Below are 20,363 nucleotides of genomic sequence, written 5' to 3' on the forward strand. Positions count from 1 at the left end.
AGATTCAAATGATATGCATCTTACATTTCCTGTAATAATACTTCAGCTTTTGTGCTGATTAAATTATGAAGAGAGTGACTAAACAATTTTTGTTCAGACTGTTCTTAACAAAGTCCAGGACACCAACCAAGAAACAAACCGATCACACAAACCATTCCCGGCATGATTGACTTTCAATTAAACTCTATATGCAAGAAATTCTACTAAAAAACAACAACAGACTAGACAATATTAACAGTGCTCTTAAGTGAGTTGTTGCCCCCAGTTGTCTTAACACAAGAAAACAGCAGATTTGTTTCTTTGTCAAACCACAACATAATAACTTTATAATTCGGTTGGAATTGTTCCTAGAGGTGTTACAGGACTAGGAAAAGGTGCAGGAAGTCTCGTTGTTTCGTCTCATCAGATACAAAGTAGGAGGACTCCCTCAGAAGCATGGTGGTGAAGGACAGTCCTCAACACCAGAATTCAGTCTTGGTCCAGGTCCAGCCGGAGGAGTGTGTCCTGAAGGGTGGCAATAGAACAAGATCCTGCTCACCAGTTAAGCCTTTTACTGGAGGGCTGCTGTGACGAGGTCACGAAATGTAGCTGATCTGACATTTCAACAGAAGTACTTTCTTACGAGTCAAATCTTAGAAAGATTCAAGTCAAATACACAGAATATTACAAAATAGACTACAGCCCACTATAAAGGCGAATCAAATCATAAGTAAAAAGACCGTCTGACTATCGTAGATATGAAGGAGTCTACATTGTGAGAACACCTTCACATTTGGTACCTTGATAGGACATGTTTAAGGGCATCTGGCTGGCATGTGGATGAGGGGATCCTGGGACTCCTTCAAAGAGAAATCTTGAAGGATGAGGGTTCTGGAGGGGCTAAACTCCTCTCTCCACCACCACAGGATCAGTACCACCAGTAGCACACTCAGCAGGGCTGGGTGGAAGGCAACATCAAATTCAATACAATGGAATTTTCACATCTTAAATCTCTCCATTGTTTAGCTTGCGCCCAACTGCCTTTGCATTCCTAGATGACAGACAATATTTATTTATTTTTTTCCCCAGACTTTCAATTAAACATCAGACCCACCAATAACTACAAGGAGTCCAGCAATGGTGTGATCTGACAGAGCCGGATTTGGAACTGGATGAGAAACAGATTCTGAAACGGGAGCAGGGGAATAAAAGTTGATCAATTACATGTTAAATCAAGAGTTTCCTTGTTGAGGTGTCTTGATGAATCATTCTGTTGGACACTATGTAAACAGTGTGCCTGTGTGTCTTCGAGACAGATGGCGGTTATAAACCCCCACCTTTGGATTGTAGTACCGGATGTACAAGTACTAATCCTCCTGGAGATTTTATACTGTGAAGAAGGACGCGAAAGCGACTGCCATTGTGTTTTTCAGCTGTACAGATGGACTGTGTCGTTGCTTCACTCCAATACACACGTCCCTGTCATACAGGAATGCAATACATGATCAGTTCATTTAATTGGTAGCAATGAAAGTGGGTTAAGGTTACTTTCTGGTTCAAGGCTTTTAATGGACTAATACTCTTATGGAGGAATCGTCTAGCGTTCCGGTCAATTTTACCTCAAACACAGCTAAGCCAAAAGGCTTGTCCAGGTATCCATTCGATTCAACCACCGTTTTCCGATGACGCCCTTCAAAGTCAATTCTGGAAATAGTGCGCATCCCAGCATCAGCCCAGAACAGAAGCAGCCGTGGCACATCTGTGTGGCATAGAAAGCCGTTATACACACACAAATATGTGTGTGTGTGTGTGCGCGTGTGTGTGGTAGGGAGGAGGGGTTCTCAATGAGGCAAATAATACAATATTGCTTAATCTGTTTTTCCATTGATAAGATGGGTTAATTAATACGTTTTCAATAAAAGCTACAAAAGAGCCTCCTAGCTTGCCGTGGATGCCTCTATCTCCTTTAGACCGACATATAAACTGCTGTAGTTTAACTGTTAAATGTGGTCCAACCAACCCAGCGAAATGGCAACTGGGTTCCGGATGACTGAGGTCACCAGCACTGTCCTGTTATGTCCATCCAGGCTGGCTCGCTCAATCCTGGGGGAGGCTCCACTGTCAGCCCAGAAGACAAGACTGGGGAGAGGACAATTGTACTTAAAAGGACATTATTTCTGCTGTCATGTAATTTGAACACGTATACGGCACACAAGACATATTGAAAGAGAAAAATACTTTTTTTTTTTTTTTACTGTAGTCATCACGGATCATTGGAGCATCGGATTTATTTACCCTAGTAACGGCTCCACAGCCACCCCAGTTGGCCTGTCCAACCCTCCAACCAGAAGCCGCTGTGAAGAACCGTCCAATGCAGCAACATTCACTGAGTGACTGTTTGCATTGGTCAGATAGAGTAGCTCACGGACCCAGTCCACAGCCAATCCCAGCACAGCGCCATGGCCTTGTGACATCAGAACAGGCTTTTTAGAGATTCCATCCATAGGTATCCTGTAGAACAAACAGGCATGAGTCACATGCACACACTGAATTCAATTTCAAACAATCCATGTCATGAATAAGCTTTACCCAAAGACGCAAGTTCACGCATCAACAGTTCCTTTGGTATAATGACCCCACATGTCCTAGACAAACCTGTATGGTGTCATACCTGTAGACAGAGCCTTTTCCCAGCCCGGCCCAGTATAGTGTGTGGTTTGCTGCGAGGACGGCCATGGCTCCAGGCCCCAGCAAGCCTGAGGATAGCTCCCTGTACTCCGATCCAGCAGTGCTGACCAGACGAAGCCCCTCAGAACTGCTAAACACAAGCTGGGCAACACCTCCTGCAACCACGCACCGATCAGAATCTTGTCTAGTTTGTTTTACTGATAAAACTTGAACACTTGTGTAAAGGCATTCATGACATTTTGATTACAGTTGAAATAACTCAAGTCACACCATAGATCTCCTTCAAGGATGATGATGTATGTTGTAATACTGTCAACTGTATTTAAAAAGGAAACTCTCGTTCTGAGAATACAATAATCGCAAATTTGAATTTACAGGCCAAAATGTGCCGACAGGAGAACACCTGCTATAATCGAGTTTCCCGCCTCATTTAGCATCAGTTTACATACGGTCATTTGTACACACATATTCAGACCCAACCTGCATCTGTCACAAGTCTTTGAAAAAAAACTGGACCCTTTGTCGACATCTTCCCAATAGAAGTTAACAAACTTGCTGCTGGCATTGGGTCACGCCACTCAAAGCAGGAAGAAAAATAATTATTCTTATCACATGCAAACACTAACCCTTATCAAATTATTATCAGTGAAGGGAAAAAATGCCAATACTTTGGAACTGGAACACACCTTCTGCCATGCACTCTCCTGTTCCTGGACGTTTCATGTAACCCTCATGGCAATCACAGATGAAGGTTCCATTATTACGAACACACAGTTGGTCACACACGTCCATGTCCAGGCACTTATCAATTTCTGAAAGAAAAAAGAAAAAAAAAAAGAAGACATTTTTCATCCTATATCTTCCTACATCCAGTCTCTCCTCCAGCCTTACACCCCCACCCGCCACCTACGGTCTTCTTCTGACAACCGTCTGGTGGTCACACCTCTCAAGAGCGCCCGCTCCCAACCCAAGCTCTTCTCCTGTCTGGCCCCCCAATGGTGGAATCATCTCCCCACCTCCATCAGAGATACTGATTTGTCTCCCCACCTTCAAAAAAAGGCTAGTATAACGGTACTTATGAAAGATTTGTTGGATCCGATGTTAGTTTACATGTTAGTTTCTCCAGGAACACAATGACACTTACTGAGGGACTTGTTGCACTTGTTGGTTACTTGTCACTCGTTGGTTAGTTAACTACTTGTACTCGCTGTAAATTATATTATTAGGGTTCCTCCGTCAGGAGGACCCTATTGTAATTGTTGGTATTATTAGGGTTCCTCCGGTAGGAGGCAACCTATTGTTATTGTTGGTATTTAGGATTCCTCCGTAAGGAGGAAACCTATTGTTATTGTTAGTTGTATTTTATTAGGATTCCTCCGTAAGGAGGAAAACTATTGTTATTGTTAGTTTTATTCATTTTTTTATTTATTCTTGTACCATGAAAGTCAATGGCAGCCCCTAGAACCCTTCGATAACTGTTTTTGAAATTTGGCACACTAATTAAGGACAGTTCCTAAATACACCAAGTTTCATGTCTCCCATTAGACCACTAGCGCCACCAACGGGTCAAAGTTGGACTTGTGTTTACACACGCAACTTTTGAACCGTATGACTGATTTTCAAAAATGAGGTACAATTGGATTCCCTGGATCAAGCCGAGTTCAACGCACACCATGGCGTCAATTTCCGACCAATTTCAGCCCAAGCCTCACAAAAGCTATCACATGTTTTTTTGATTTTCGAAACCGTTTGCCTGCTACAGGCAATCAAAATGTGCTGTTAAGCCAGCAAACGGGAAGTTGGGTTGTATCTCAGCAAATCTTTGATGGATTCACACCAAACTTGCTGCTTGTACTCGTTACCCTCTTTTGAGGATGTCTAAAATGTTTTCTGGGTCATTTGACTGCTTGGCCACCTCATTGTTGCTTGCAGCCATATTTGGATTTGGTCAGATTTGGTATCCCATTGGTAAGTCTGCAGCATTGCTTTTTCTATACAAATATACATTTTTCAATGGTTCGCAATGTTTCGAGGAATCCACCATTGCTGCTTGCAGTTATATTCTTATTATTATTTTTCTTCTACTTGCGCCCCAATAACTCAAAAAGTCCCCGGTTTTAACATTTTCTAATTTGATACTATATTTAAGTGGGTACCCCCACACCAAATATGGGCCACATTGGACCATAGGGAGCACCACAGGCCACGCCCAAAAGTCAAATTTTCAAAGTGATGGCATTTCCACCCCATTGCTCCAATTCTTCTGAAACTTGGTGTGCATGCCTCATTTTTCATGAGGAACAAAAAAGCATCAAGGATCCATGAGGTCCGCAATGATGGATTTTCCTGTACAGTGATGAATTTTTTATGGTTTAAAAAATTATCTTCTCTTGAACCAAAGGTCTAATTGACTTAATTTCGTACAGATATGTATCATTGACGTGTTTAAAAATTTTACTTAAGGCAATTGAATCAAGTACAAAATGGCTGAAAGGGGTGTATTTATGTAAATGTCCACATTGCCTCAATAAGTTTGTGTCACTAAATCAAATGTATTTTTTTTGAGGCATGGTTCAAACCTAATAGGCTTTAAGGTGACATGCCTCTGACATACCATGCAAAGTTTCACCTTGATATGTCAAAATATGACTGAATTACAGCTGTTTGAACTTGGACCAAATCTGACAATGCTCGCCATTGGGCAAACAGCTTTTTTTTATTATCCAGTTATTGAAATTTGTGTATTCCATGCCTGGGAATGGCTCAATTGACTGAGATGTTGTGCTGGTAAGCAAAGTGTTTTAGGTTCAAAACCAGTCAGAGGCATAGTTTTTTTTTTTTTTCTGACAAAACGGTTTCTAGTCTTCCAAAAAATCCTCCGGTTGCAATGCGTGTTTATTTGAGACCATCACAAAACTCCAATCATCTGTTTAGCGAGACTGTGTAAACCACTGCAAAACAAGCCAGGTTCACCACAGTAGCTAGCTACATGTAGTCTACGCATGGTAAAGATAACGCTAATGGTTATCTCTAATGAAGTTATTTGATTGTTCAGGTGGATCACTTGTCTGTTGCACAAATTCATTTCAGTAACCCAAGTCAGGACACATCCCCACTGATGCTAGGCATGATTTGAAATTCCCTTCCATGACAAGTTATGGCACTTCACACAAAACTAAAAGTAAGTCATTCTTTACAGCAGCAACCCAGTCATCCCGTTGTCCCATTTTCACAGGAAATGTACAAGCAGTTTCAACTTTGGCTGAATGTAACAACGCTTACCACAGGAAAAACAGCTTAATTTTTAATACAGTTACTGAACATGACACTATTCGACACTGAGAATAGCTCAATGGGCTGGGATGGTGACCTGTAGGTTGGAATCCAGCCATTATCTTTTGGGCCGTCATCATTTTGATTATCTGTTTAGTTAAAGAGGATGACATCATTCTGAAATACCATGCATAATTGCATGCAATTTCACCTTGAAATGTTAACAGTTTCTTAACCTTTGTCCCAAAGCTGACCAAAGCTAATACTGTGCTCTTTCTATTCATCTAATATCAGCAGTTGGTGTGTAGCAGAGAGGATAGAGAGACTGATAACCTTAGGCTCATGAGTTCAAATCCCCATTCAGCCTGTTGTTGGCCAAAAATTAAGTAGTTTTGCTCTTTTGTTGTCCAACTCTCGATCTTCTACAGTGTACATTTTTATAATATTTTGCGGAGGAACCCGCATCGCTGCTTGCAGCTATATTTATTATTATTCTTGTAATTTCTCTCATGAACACATTGGTAAAAAGTTTTGAAATTTAGCATATTATCATTAGCAAAACTGCGGCCCAAACACAGACTGGTCCACATCAGACCATAGGGGGCGCCACAGACCACGCCCAAATGTCCACTTTTACTAATTTTTCATGAGGAACAAAAAAGCCTCAAGGACCCATAAGGTTCATCGTGATGGATTTTCCTGTACAGTGATAATTTGGGAAAACCTTCAAAATAGATCCCCTCCTACAAAAAAAGGTAACATTGACTTAATTTTGTACAGATATGTATCATTGATATATTTAAAAATGTTACTTAAGACAGTTGAATCAAATACATTGCCTCAATAAGTTTGTGTCACTAAATCGAATGTAGTTTTGAATGATGGTTTTTACCCAATAGGCTTTAACATGACACCACCCTTAAGTACCCTGCAAAGTTTCACCTTGATGTACAATTATGACTTAATTACAGCTGTTTGAGATTGGACCAAATCAGACAATGCTTGCAATTGGAGAACCATCTTATTTTATTATCCAGTTGATGACTGAACATGAGTCCAGAGTCCAGATCTGGCACTGGCCCAATACAATCCTCCAATTGTAAAACATAGCAATGAGTGTTTATTTGAGCCCATAACAACACTTATCTGTTAAGCGAGACTGTGTAAACCACTGCAAAACAAGCCAGGTTTACAACAGTAGCAAGCTACTTAGAGTCTACGTATGGTAGTGTCAGATTTACAACCAAATTAGCTCAAATGAAGTAAATTGATCCTCAGACATCTCTCTGAAGTACCATAAACAATTTCACATTGGTATGTCAAAATATGATTGAATTAGAGCTGTTTCAACATTGGCTGAATCTAACAACGCTTACCACTGGAGAAACAGCTTACTTTTTTGTACAGTAACTGAACATGACAATATTCAACACTGAGAATAGCTCAACGAGCTGGAACGGTGACCTGCAAAGTATAAGGTTGTAGGTTTGAATCCAGCCACACTGTTTGAGTCTGTCTTAAATTTGAATATATGTTTAGTTAAACAGGATGACATCGTTCTGAAGTACCATGCACAATTTCACCTTGATATGTCAAAAGATCATTGAATTACAGCTGTTTAAACTTGGGCCGAATCAAACAATCCGTGTTACAGGAGAAACACCTTTGTTTTTGTATACAAAAACTGACCACATATTCTCATCCTTGCGGGTAGCTCAATGGGTTGAAAGTGTCCTACAAAGTGCAAGGTCACAGGTTCGAATCCAAGCAGTCTTTTGGCCTGTCAATTTTGATTACTTGTTTAGTTAAACACACAGACATCCTTCTGAAATACCATGCACAATTTCATGCAATTTCACCTTGAAATGTCAACTGTTTCTTAACCTTTGTCCCAACGCAGACAAAACTAATACTCATATCACGCAGTCGGAGCACAGCTAGATAATCAGTGTCAGCACCCTTGGGTACCTAGCATGCAGTGCGACATGTCAAAAAACGCAAAGACTTGTGGAAAATAGTTTGGTTACAAAAGCCGTGCCAGGGATTTCAGTTGTTGTGTTCGTTCAGTTAGATGTTTGCAATGTTATTGTTGGTTAGTTATATTAATCTTGTTTGTCACTGATTGTGCATGTGTGCATGTGTAGTTTAATGTGACCAGAGAGACAGCTGCTGTCCTGTCACAGGTTATTCTCACAACGAGTTGAATATGAGCTCTGCCCTAGCCCAGTTGCCCACATGACTATTGTTAGTTGTGCATTGACTGAGAGTCTGGAAAGAGATCAACTCAAGAAGACTTTCAATATCCTATGGAAAGTTAATAATCAGCCCTTACTAATCATAAATTATCAGTGGTTTGTGTGTAGCAGAGAGGCTAGAGACACTGACTTGTAACCTTATGATCATGAGTTCAAATCCCCGTTCAGCCTATTGATGTTGGCCAAACGAAGTAGTTTTGCCTCAATCTTCTACAGTGTACATGTTTATAATATTTTGCCATTTTGCAGAGGAACCCGCATCGCTGCTCGCGGCTATATTTGTTGCTTGCTTTCCTACAGGTGCACTCTTGCACTTTTGAGGTTCATGTTATTAAATTTTTAACTTGTTTAACTACCTGCTTTTATTGTTTGTTCTCATCGGCACTTGGTTGCTTTTCACAATGTATGCTCATGTTTTGGTTTACGTTGTTTATGATCATTGACCTACCCACTTTTTGGAAAGCTCACTTTTGGAAGTTGCTTTGGATTAAAAGCATCTGCTAAATGAATAAATGTAATGTAAATCATTTCAATAAACAGAAGAAAAGAAAAAAACCTATATTGCAGGTTACATTCTAGAGCCAACATTCTCACACCTAGCACTCACCCTCACAGTGGGTGTCTCTCACCAGCCTCATACCACTGGGGCAGTCACAGAGGAAGCCCATAGGCATGTCCACACACACGTGAGAGCAGCCACCGTTGTTCACATGACACTCATTCTGATCTGCAAGGGTACAAAAGGGTCATGTTAAAGGCAGTGCAGAGAAAGGTAGGTAGGAAGGCCTACTTTGGGTAATGATTTGACTAGGAAGTCCCTGTGGAATGCAGTTCTTAGCGGTCATGGCAACAGATAGTCTATTCAAATGTGTCAGCAAACACAGTCCCAAGGTCAGTCAATATTGAGTATGTTAAGCCATTAAAAAGGTTATGCATTCACTTAAATAAATAAATTATACACGTTAGGTGAAGCATGTATTTGAGTACCTTTTCAAACTAAGGCCAACACTATCCATTTGTAAATGGTATAGTACATTTAAATTTAGTTATTGAGCAAACACTCTTATCCAGAGCGACTTACAGTACGTACGTACGTACGTACAGGGACATTCCCCCGAGGCAAGTAGGGTGAAGTGGGTTGCCCATGGACACAACGGCATTTGGTAAGGCCGGGAATATAACTGGAAACTTTCTGATTAATAGCCCGATTCCCTAACTGTTCAGCCATCTGAACCCAGTGTATTGTGGTGCAATGACTGTGGTAGCTAGCTTTTTTCCCTCTTGCAAACATCTCAATCCAATTTAGCTACACCTCAGAATTGACTTGCGGTTACAGGCAGATGTAGTTTAAGAAACTTGTCAATCTACAAAGTGACCCTGTCGCCATCGTCTGGTGATTAGAATGAAGTGCGGCAGAGCTTCAAATTTTGCAGTTGTCGTCTCACCACAGTTGTCCTCATCACTCCCATCGCCACAGTCAGGGGAGTGATCGCACCTCCAGGAGTGAGGAACGCATTGACCGTCGCTACAACGGAACTCTGAGTCAGCACACGAGGGAGGGGTCGGTAGCACGGCCAACGGACACCGGTCCCCGCCTTCGTCCTGCCCGTCAGGGCAGTCTGCCTGTCCGTCACAGAGCCTGGCTCTGGGCACGCAGATTTCCGTCCGCCCGCACTGAAAGGAGTCCCCGGTGCAGTTCCGACAGGAGGCCTCGTCACTGCCATCGGCGCAGTCGTCTGCCCCATCGCAGAGGAAGCGGCGGGAGACGCATCCTGTGCCGTCAACGCAGGGAAACTCGTCTCTCTTACACGTCAGCACCCCTGAGAGACGGTGAGGGAGGTAAACGACAACAGGGAGACAGTGAGACCGACTTAACACCCTGTCCAGGAATACAACAAAAGAAAAGAAAAAAAGATTAGGATTACTGTTTGGTCAGGACTGTAATTATTACACCTAGCAAATCTGGTTTCAGAATTCCTGGACCCGCTTAGGACTTTAGACGGTTGGTTTGGATAGTTTCTTGTTAACTTGCATTCATCTTATCGTGACCACTACTGTGTACAGTAATCTCACTGGAATTTCTACTGCGGAAATAAAGCTTTGTTTCTGTTCACTGGAGAGCTCAAGATCTGCAGGAGGCTTAGGATTTAGTTCAAAACTGCAAACTAATAAACACAAGCACACTAAAAACATCCATACACATTACCCCCTTCAACAGTGCTGTGTTCATTGAAAACAGAAGGTTTTGCAGTTTGTACAGCGCCTTACCGCAGTTATCCTCTAAATCAGGGGTTTCCAATCCTGGTCCTCGGGCCTCCCTGCCCTGCATATTTTAGATCTTTCCCTGCTCCAACACACCTGATTCCAATGAATGGGTCGTTATCTAGTTATGGGTCACTATCTAGTTATGGGTCACTATCTAGTTATGGGTCACTATCTAGTTAACGACCATGCATTTGAATCAGGTGTGTTGGAACAAAGAAACATCTAAAACATGTAGGGCAGGGAGGGCCGAGGACCAGGATTGGGAACCCCTGCTCTAAATCATCGGAGCCGTCAGTACAGACAGGTGTCGTACCAAGGCACTTATCCCCGCCAGGATTTGTATCCCCTGGCCGCGGGAGCGCGCCTGCACTCAGAGAATTTGAGTTAAACTTCTGCACTTCGAATTCACCTCTTTAAATGGAACAGATAGCGACTTGGAAGACTCAACAGGGTTTTGAACAGTAACAAGGGACTCATGCATCTACATGAACACATTTATTTGTCTGTTACACAAATGCGACATGTGAATTGTTTAATGCATCGTTTAGTATTGTGGATTAATTGATAGTGTTTTCCAAAGTCCATTTTGCCATGCGCCTTAGCTACATAGGTAGACTGAGGCCTGTCTATGTGACTCAACATCACATTCAGGTTAATGTACAATATGTTTTCCTTTAATCTAAGCTACCTCCATCTGTCCATCTGCAGGTATGGTCTGACAAGGATGCCCCGTCTTTGATAATGCGTCCCTCCCTGCCCTCTAACTCGATTTCTGTTTTAATTCACCTGTCTACCATATGAGTAACAGAGGGGATACATATTATATAAGGCCATTTTTTTCACCTGACGTGTACCCCCTCCCCTAACATGCAAAAGGTCTGCCCTGCCACCATGTGTGTTATTTTCTGTATTCTTTTGGTCACAATAAACAACCTGAGATAATATGGAGATGTCTGCTTTTTTTCTAGCAAACATTACAGAGGGAATACACATTATATCAGGCCGTTTTTTTCATCTGATATAATGTGAATCCCCTCTGTAACCTTTGGCATGACACCTGTGTCATCACAGAGAGTGCTTCTGGCAACACAGCCTCCATCTTTACAACTCAGAGCAGCTCCTCTCCGCTAGAACACAGAAACAACCAAGAATGAAACGCAGTGAAACTACAGGCAATTGTACAGTGCCTATAGCCATAATTCTCTAGTTGATAGATGTAGTTACAAAATTTCGGGTTTAAATTTTAGTTGTTAATTTTGACACTTATTCATCAAAGAACAGAATCTTCACGCTTGCGAAGTAGTTGTAAATTACACAATGTCAAACTAAAATAATAATTGCAAAACTTCAATATTCGTTGACGGATGATGGTCAAAAGCTGTATGCTTCCACAGCTACACACGTCTCTCTAATCTAGTAATATATTCTCCTTCTCTAATCACTTACATCACATGTGCAGCACAAGATCTACATTATCCAATAGCAATATACCATCAACATTTACCATTAATTACAGACTTTACATCACCAATTGTCCGATATTCATTCAGAATAAATGTTTAACCAAATTAAACATTGTAAATTAAAATATTCAAATGCAAAATATTAACAAAGCATTTTCCTAGAATTTGCTCCTACAATTCCAGCCCCTAATTGGAAGGCATGCAGACTGACAATTACTCACTTATCAATAAAGAGCCAAATAAATCCAACTCAAACATTAGGTATCACTTGTCAATCAACATTAGATGCAGTAAATATACCAACTAAGCAATATCAAAAATTACTGTGTCCATAATAAACAAAGACCTATACAGTACAATATTCACACCTTTTCCTTTTTTACGTGTTCCTTTTTTTTTCAAATATCCATTTCACAAACCAAGTAAAGTTTGTCCACGGGTCTTTCCAAAGTATTAGTCTTTGTTTTGATGAGGACACGCCTTACAAGTCGTTTGGCGTCAGGCATGACCTGGAGAACTCATCCCAACACCCACGAACTCTGTGGTGCTGAATCATCAATAATCATAACAATGTCCCCAGCGGCCAAGTTCTTCTTTATCCGAGTCCACTTTTGCCGCTCCTGAAGCATGGGTAGGTACTCATGCACCCACGGCTTCCAAAAAAGTCAGCAAGATATTGCACTTGCTTCCATCGTCGGCGAGCATATGAGTCTTCCTTGTTGAACAGTCCAGGGGGCAAAACTGGCTGTTTCTGGCTGAGTAGCAAATGGTTAGGAGTCAATGCTTCTAGATCCATAGGATCATCAGTTGAGATAGTCAGTGGCCTGTTGTTTAGTATTGATTCCACTTCACACAAGTGTCTGTAAACACTCATCACTGACTGTTTGCTCCTTTAGTACAGACCTCAGAACCGTTCTGACAAACCTGATCTGTCTTTCCCAGATCCCTCCAAAGTGTGACCCAGCAGGAGGATTAAATACCCACTGGATTCCCTTTTGCATGACTGAATCTCGGATCTTTGACTGGTTCCATTTCTGGATGGCTTTACGTAGGTCACGCTCAGCAGCAACTAGGTTGGTACCATTATCTGAACGCATAACGGATACCTGTCCTCTTCTGCACACAAAGCGTCTGATTGCATTTAGACATTAATCAGTGCCCAATGTGTGCGATATTTCAATGTGCACTGCCCTTGTGGCAAGACAGGTGAATAATGCACCATACCTCTTTACAGTGCTGCGGCCTTGCTTCACATCAAAAGGCCCATATTAATCGACCAACATTTGTAAAGGGTGGTTTGTCAGGGAGAAGTCTGTCTTTGGATAAATCTGCCATTTTCTGTCCAAGGGTTTGACCTTTGACTTTTCTGCAAATCACACACTTTGACAGAAACTTCCTCACCACTGAGTTAGCTGAGGGAATCCAATATCTCTGGCGCACTTGTGAGAGCATGTAGAGTCTTCCGCTGTGGCCAATTTTTTCATGAATATCTTGCAAAATCAACGTGGTGACATGCAAGTCCTTTGGGATGATAGCTGGATGCTTTACATGCTCCAGCATAGCAGCAGCAGAGAGACGACCTCCAACTGTCAGTACTCCGTTCTCAATGATTGGATCAAGCTTCCTTAAATGACTAGTTTTCTTCACACCAATGCCTTTCTTAAGCAGGCAGATTTCTTCTTGAAACGTTTTGCCTTAGTAGAACTTGATAATCTAAATTTCTGCTGTGGTCAAGTCCTCCACTGTGAGGACAGTCTGTCTTTGTCAATTTGTCACCTTGTTTGTTCTTATTGACTATTTTTAATCTTGTGACTTGTCTGTAAATCTTCTTTCTCCTGCAACGTTGTAGAAGGAGATCTTTAAGTTTGAGAATCCACGCCACAGCTCTTTTCACCCGGTACCAACTGCAGTAGTGGTTCAACAGTCACAACATGTACATCTTCAGATGCGTCTGTAAGATCAACTGTGGCTGTGTGTCTCACTTCATTGTCATTGTCTTCATTAACCATTGTATCATCAAGTCTGCCTGGCCATTGAAATTCTGGTTCTTTGAGAAACGCTGGACCATGAAACCAGCTCAGATTCTTCATGAACTTGGTCAGCATAAGCCCTCTGGAAGCACAATCAGCTATTGCTCAAGCTTAATCGACGCTGATGATTTGATTAGCAACAAAGGTTTTAAAGCGAAGCTTTTCATACGCTATGTATTTCAACACAGTTGTGCTGTCGGTCCAGAATGTCGAGTTAATGAGATCCATTTAAAGCTCTTTCCTCAACATCTTGTCTGTGTTCACAGCAACCACTGCTGCAGTCAGTTCCACTCGTGGAATAGTGGTCTGCTTCAGTGGTGGCACACGTGATCTTCCCGTCATGAAAGCACAGTGAACACTTCCATCCCTATTTTTCAATCTCAGGTAAGAGACTGTTCCGTATCCACTTTCACTTCCATCAGAAAAGTGGTGGAGCTGTGCAGTTTCAACAGGTCCAAACTCTGATGGTCTCACATCTGGGTATGGTTACAGCTGACAACTGGTGTAGCTCTTGTAGCCAAGCGTTCCACTTCCTACTCAACCGATCTGGAATCTCATCATCGCAAGCAAGACCTTCTTTGCATAGTTGTTACATGAGCATCTTTGCGGGCAGAATTGCAGGGGCAAGAAATCCCAACGGATCATAGATCGAGCTTGTGACTGAGAGAATTCCTCGTCTTGTGATGGGCTTTTGACATTGATCTTGAACTTGAGTGAATCTGATTCTGTGCACCATGGCACACCCAATGCTTTTCCATTGGTAGCACACCCTGAGATAAGTCCAAGTCTCTGACATGAATGCGTAGACTTCCACGGCTTCATCACTCCTTTTGGATTTATTTCTAACCGGCACGATGGCAAGCACACAACTGTCTCCACCCCAGTACAGGCACTTGTCTCTTGATAGACAAGTGATGCACTGGCTGTTGGTGCACTGGCTGTACCGCTTTTGCTGACCTCAATTTCACTTGGCTTCTCCTTTGCACTTTTCTCCTGGCTTGAGAAATGCAGCATACTGGGATGCTTCAGAGAACACATCTCACATGACATCTCTTTACATTCCCTGCTCAGGTGGCCTTTGAATAAGCAACCAAAGCAGAGCTCATTTTTCTTTAAGAATGTCACTGTCTTTGTGTGGCTTCTCTCTAATTTGATGACATTCTTACAGTGTGTGGTTCCTTTCACAAAATATGCATGGTTTTGTAAAGGCAACTTTAAATGACACATCAGTCTTTGTCTTTGATGACACACCTTGATCATCACTATCTTCAACTTGTTCCACTTTAGTAGCAAAGCTACTTCCTTGCTTCCCCTCTTTCCTGTACTTGCTTCCTTGTTGACTCTTCTTTGTGGTTTTATTTTCATTCACTGACAGGTCAAGATCTTCAAAGAGACGATCAGACATGATATTTGCTTGCCATTCAACAAAGTTTACCAGCTCTGCAAACCTGACTCTTCTACTTTGCTTCTCCTTGATATCATATGCATGAACTCTCCATCGCTCCCTTATTCTGAATGGCAATTTCGAAATAATGGCCCTCATATCTGTGGGGTTGTCCATTTCTTCCATATAATAAATTTCTTCCATAACATTAAGACAACTCACAAGGAAAACTGAGAAAGCATTTAGCGCCTTTGTGTCTTCAGATTTTATTTGTGGCCACTTAGAAGCCTTTTCAATCAACGCAGTAGCCACGTTCAACTCATTCCCATGCTTCTCTTGCAGTAGTCTTAAAGCCTTTTCATATCCACAATGGTCAGGCATATGCTGACAGCTCCTCACAAGATCACAATCCTCACCTCTGGTGTACTGCTCCAAGAAGTATAGTTTATCAGCATTGTTCTCAGCACGGAAATCAATGGCATGTATGAAAGCAGTGGAAACTGCAAGAGCTGTGTCCATTTCTAATCTTTCCTTTGCAGCTTTAATTTCAGCCTCCTTCCATTCTAATGCTTGTTTTTTTTTTGCAAAGCTGCTGCCTGTGCCATCAGAGCAGCTCTATTGGCTTCTTCTTTTATGCGGGCTGCAGAGGCACGTGACACTTTTGACACCCTAGACACACTGTTCCAATGTGTTACCTCTTCATCACATCTATTTGCTTCAATCCACCTTTTAACTGTAGCCATAAACTGGAAGTATTGTTCAGTCTTTGATTGAAACCAAAATTGCTGGTCAACCTCTTTCTTCATCATTGAGACATGATACTACTGCACAATTGCACTCAATAAACTCTTCATATTGGTTCTTGTACACTTTAAATTCCTTTTGAATGACATATACAGTAGGCAATTCTTCACTATTCAAAAGTAGCTCACTTTCGTTTGATTTTGCAGTCAATTGTGATAATTTACCTCATCTGGTGTTTGTGAGAATATTCAGTCTATTCTCTGCTCCTTTATCTGTCAGCGTCCTCTCACGAGTATTGACACACATGTCGTCCTTTTCACTCGTCATACTTCGTTGATCGTCCACTACGTTGCATCTACTTCAATCACAAGTGTTTCAGTCGGTCACAACTTTCTTCGGTTATAAACACAATTCAAATCCTTACAAGTCCATCCAAACCCAGCTCAGTCACGTCCAAGTTGAATCCACATGAAATCTCGTTTAGATAAGCACTTTCACTTAGCTCATTTTAACGAAATCACTGCATTCTTGACAACCGCGTGGCCAAACTGACTCCAATGCTTGCCGAGTCATCCACTTAGCTTCTTTGCTGGCTTCCATTGGCTTCAATGGGCGAACTTTTCCTAGCTCTTTGCAGTCCTTCGACTAAAACAAACGAATTCACTTTAGTCAGCTTTCGACTTTAGCGAGCTTTTGACTTTAATGTAGTGACAACATTTCGGGTTTAAATTGTAGTTGTTAATTTTGACACTTATTCATGTGTGCAGGATGAGAGGTTGTTCTGACTCATATCCGTGGCTAGCTTGCAATTTCTGTAGTATAGTGGATCTTGATCCACAGTTCCTACTCACAAGACCCAGATGACTGACTTTTGTTGTCTTCTTCAAAGAACAGAATCTTCACGCTTGCGAAGTAGTTGTAAATATACACACTGTCAAACTAAAATAATAATTGCAAAACTTCCATATTCGTTGACAGATGATGGTCAAAAGCTGTATGCTTCCACAGCTACACACGTCTCTCTAATTTAGTAATCGATGCTCCTTCTCTAATCACTTACGTAATGTGCAACACAGGATCTACATAATCCAATAGCAATTTACCATCAACATTTACCATTAATTACAGACTTTACATCACTAACTGTCCGATATTCATTCAGAATACATTCTTAACTAAATTAAACATAGTAAATTAAATATTCAAATGCAAAATATTAAAGCATTTTCCTATAATTTGGCTCCTACAATAGATATTCCGTCATCCTTATAAGCAGGTGCATGCCGTTAAACGGACCACGCCTCATTTGAAAGTCACGCCATGAAACTTTAGACTTTGACTACTCGACTGGTTGGGGATCAGGTTGAATCGGGCTAGTAGTAGATGGCAAGGATGGTGTGCAACCCAAAGACCTGCCCTGCAATTGCCTACTCACTGCAACCGAGTTCGTCAGTGCCATCCTCACAGTCTCTGTTCTCGTTGCAGACCCAGGGGCGTGGAATACACCTCCCATTACTGCACCTGAACTGCAACTGATTGCAGTCAGGCTGACTGCCCGCTGATGTGTCTGCAAACCATAACAGAAGTTGCTTTAGAATCAAACGGATATCGGTCATATCGCGTAATGCAAAAGACCACTGCAAAATAACATGCATTTTCTTTCCAATTTGAGTTACAAGATGAATTGGTGGTCCATTCAACAAATCATTTATGGTGCTATTGGAACCATTTAAAATTCCTACATACATGGGTATGCACGTTAGCTATCTCGTTTACCATTCTGTCCATTCATGATATGCACAGAAAGAGACAATAAAAACAAAGCAATATGGCTTAAATGCTCACCTAAACTTTTACAGCAGGTTACCAAGTGAATTATAAGAAATATGCCACCAAGGTGTCCCATGCTCGGTGTCGTAAGTGGAGTAGTGAGCGGCGCGCACAAATGACGCGATACCACAAGTCGATATGACGTACCACCTCTTGATTGAGCAGGTTTGAAAACCTGCTGAAGAGTTGCATTTAATTTTATAGGTTGAACTACGACAGATGCCTTTGAAATACACTTACTTGACAGGAACTGATTGAAAAGAATTGGGTTGTCGTTATTATACCTTTTCAATAGCAACAGGGGAAATACCCGAGCGAGATGGACACGTAGTTATATGACCTCATGATAGTAGCCTACTCATTTATCAGCGAAATGACCTTGACCCCTTTTAAGTGTTGTATGTGTGTACAATTCTTCCACGTCATTCCAGAAAGAGACACAAAAACAATGTGAATTTATAAATAACAATGAGAGAAATTATACATTTGTGCATAAAATAACAGTATGCACTTACAGCAATGTTCCCCACCCTTAATTGATTAAAGGTTTGTGTCATTTTAATGTAATGTTGTTCCATAATTGCAGTGACGACAACACAGCGAAGACAGTTAAACTGATTGTATATAATGATACAAATCTAAAGAGACATCATATGATTTCATCATAGGAAATCACGCTATTATTGATTCTAAAGGCAGTGCAGAGAAAAGTAGGTAGGAAGGCCTACTTTTGGTGAAAATTCAGCTAAGAAGTCCCTGTGGAATGCAGTTCTTAGGTGTCATGGCAACATGACCTGTTTTTATTGTCTCTGTACATATAATGAATGGACAGAATGGTAAACGAGATAGCTAATGTGCTAACCCATGCAATGTAGGAATTATAAATGGTTCCAGTAGCACCATCTACACCTGGTATTCCCAGTAACAAAATACACAATTTGAAAGGCTAAATAGCATTCGCACAGGGTGAAAAACACATAGGAAATAGTCAATCTCATCACATAATTTTTATTTTTATTATTTTTACAATATTAAAGCACAAAAGCCTGAATCAAATACAAGCAACACAGTGCTTTAAAGTCAGACCTACAAGTAGATAGAGAAGGAAATATAATTTAAATGTATATGTTCAGAGGTATGGCTGGTCTGTAGAGAGAGTGAGTTCCTTTAAAACCGGACCAGGAGTGACAGCACGCTTTGCTGGCACATCAGGAGCTTGGCTGAAAGAGATTTAGATATTAGATATATTGCCCATAAGTTGTATTTGAAAACCAGGATTACTCCCAATTTACAAAACTGACGGCCATTTAATTATGTTCAAAGTGCAGTATCCATAGCAATATAAAACATTGTTAATTTGTTTTCTCTATCTGACTCTGAAACGTACCTGCTAGCAGCAAGAGCCTTCTGGGAAGACATGATCACAGTGGCAGGAATTGATTCTCTCCGTCCATCTCTGAGATGATAGTAGTTACTGGCGTACTTGTGGCTTGGGCCAACTGGAAGTTTAGGTGGTTCCTGAGTCCTGCACAAAGAAAAAGAGACATCATGTTATATACTATTCACTCTACTTACCCCATATATTGAAACATCAAATAGTTAAACAGAAATTTGCCGGATTTGTTTTTTTAACGTTCGTTCGTTTTCCCCAGCAACACCTGGTAAATCAAAGTTTAAGTGATGCTGAGGGTGCCCTAAATGTTACATAAGGCTGGTTTGATAATGCCAGTTATCAGCAACATTTTCATGATGATTCTGTCCACTGCCATGTAGGCTATAAGGAACATTACACTTCAGTTCAAGCTTTAGCTCTCATCTTCAATTTACCTTTTTGCTATCTCTCCATAACGCAATTGAAGCTTTGCTTGCAGATTGTGCTGTAAAAAAAATGGTGTGAAATTAGTAACTTGATGGCTCTAGTACACTAAAGCCTGTAATAGGACATTTGTATTACAATAACATGATAATTCATCACATCGTTCGAAGCTAGGTTTTAACATTAGTCAGGCTATAGCTAGTAGCGTGTTGTGTCCTTATAGTTTGAGTGGCAAGCACAAGGGAACATCAAATTTGAGATTTGACACAAGCTCTATATCTATTACAAATAATTTATACAAATGATGTTGAGCAAGCTAATTTCTCACCCCGGACAAGAGATTTCGAATCCTCTGGATTATTTTTGTTGCACTTGCCATCGCTGTGTTGTGAAGGACAGACGACTTCTGCTTCTTCTGGTACTCAACGGTGCTGATCGTGGGACCTCGACTGCCATCTACTGGTTCGGCGACAGTATGGTTCGTGACCATGAGCAAGAGCGAACACGAGGAACACTAGGAATATGGCACCAACTTGAATAACATTAAATATTTGTCACCACTCATATTATTAACATTATATTTCACGTCTTCTTCTCAAACCAAAACTATGGACAGTAAGAAACGTGATTGATCAG

At 41.2% G+C, this 20,363-nt stretch overlaps 2 protein-coding genes across 3 annotated transcripts; both read right to left on the reverse strand.

Moving 5' to 3' along the window:
- Positions 1 to 291: 291 nt before the first annotated feature.
- On the reverse strand, positions 292 to 18,031 carry LOC146254468 (low-density lipoprotein receptor-like). 2 transcript variants are annotated; one of them, XM_084675990.1, is made up of 13 exons: positions 17,927 to 18,031; positions 17,517 to 17,648; positions 9,641 to 10,015; positions 8,803 to 8,922; positions 3,354 to 3,479; positions 2,651 to 2,822; positions 2,275 to 2,490; positions 2,000 to 2,118; positions 1,599 to 1,738; positions 1,317 to 1,458; positions 1,094 to 1,165; positions 780 to 937; positions 292 to 504 (listed from the first exon to the last, which is right to left on the reverse strand). In XM_084675990.1, exons 1-12 carry the CDS (start codon positions 17,985 to 17,987, stop codon positions 795 to 797), a joined length of 1,818 nt encoding a protein of 605 aa, XP_084532116.1. In that variant the 5' UTR covers positions 17,988 to 18,031; the 3' UTR covers positions 292 to 504; positions 780 to 794. The 2 variants fall into 2 exon arrangements, with proteins under 2 accessions (XP_084532116.1, XP_084532117.1); XM_084675991.1 differs by having other exon boundaries at positions 292 to 530.
- Positions 18,032 to 18,905: 874 nt separating this feature from the next.
- ndufa7 (NADH:ubiquinone oxidoreductase subunit A7) lies at positions 18,906 to 20,203 on the reverse strand. Its single transcript, XM_084676158.1, has 4 exons — positions 20,056 to 20,203; positions 19,739 to 19,788; positions 19,299 to 19,436; positions 18,906 to 19,131 (listed from the first exon to the last, which is right to left on the reverse strand). Exons 1-4 carry the CDS (start codon positions 20,104 to 20,106, stop codon positions 19,041 to 19,043), a joined length of 330 nt encoding a protein of 109 aa, XP_084532284.1. The 5' UTR covers positions 20,107 to 20,203; the 3' UTR covers positions 18,906 to 19,040.
- Positions 20,204 to 20,363: the final 160 nt, after the last annotated feature.

The sequence above is a fragment of the Hypomesus nipponensis genome, chromosome 16, assembly GCF_054491055.1.
Source record: "Hypomesus nipponensis isolate SF chromosome 16, ASM5449105v1, whole genome shotgun sequence".
Lineage (NCBI taxonomy): Eukaryota > Metazoa > Chordata > Actinopteri > Osmeriformes > Osmeridae > Hypomesus > Hypomesus nipponensis.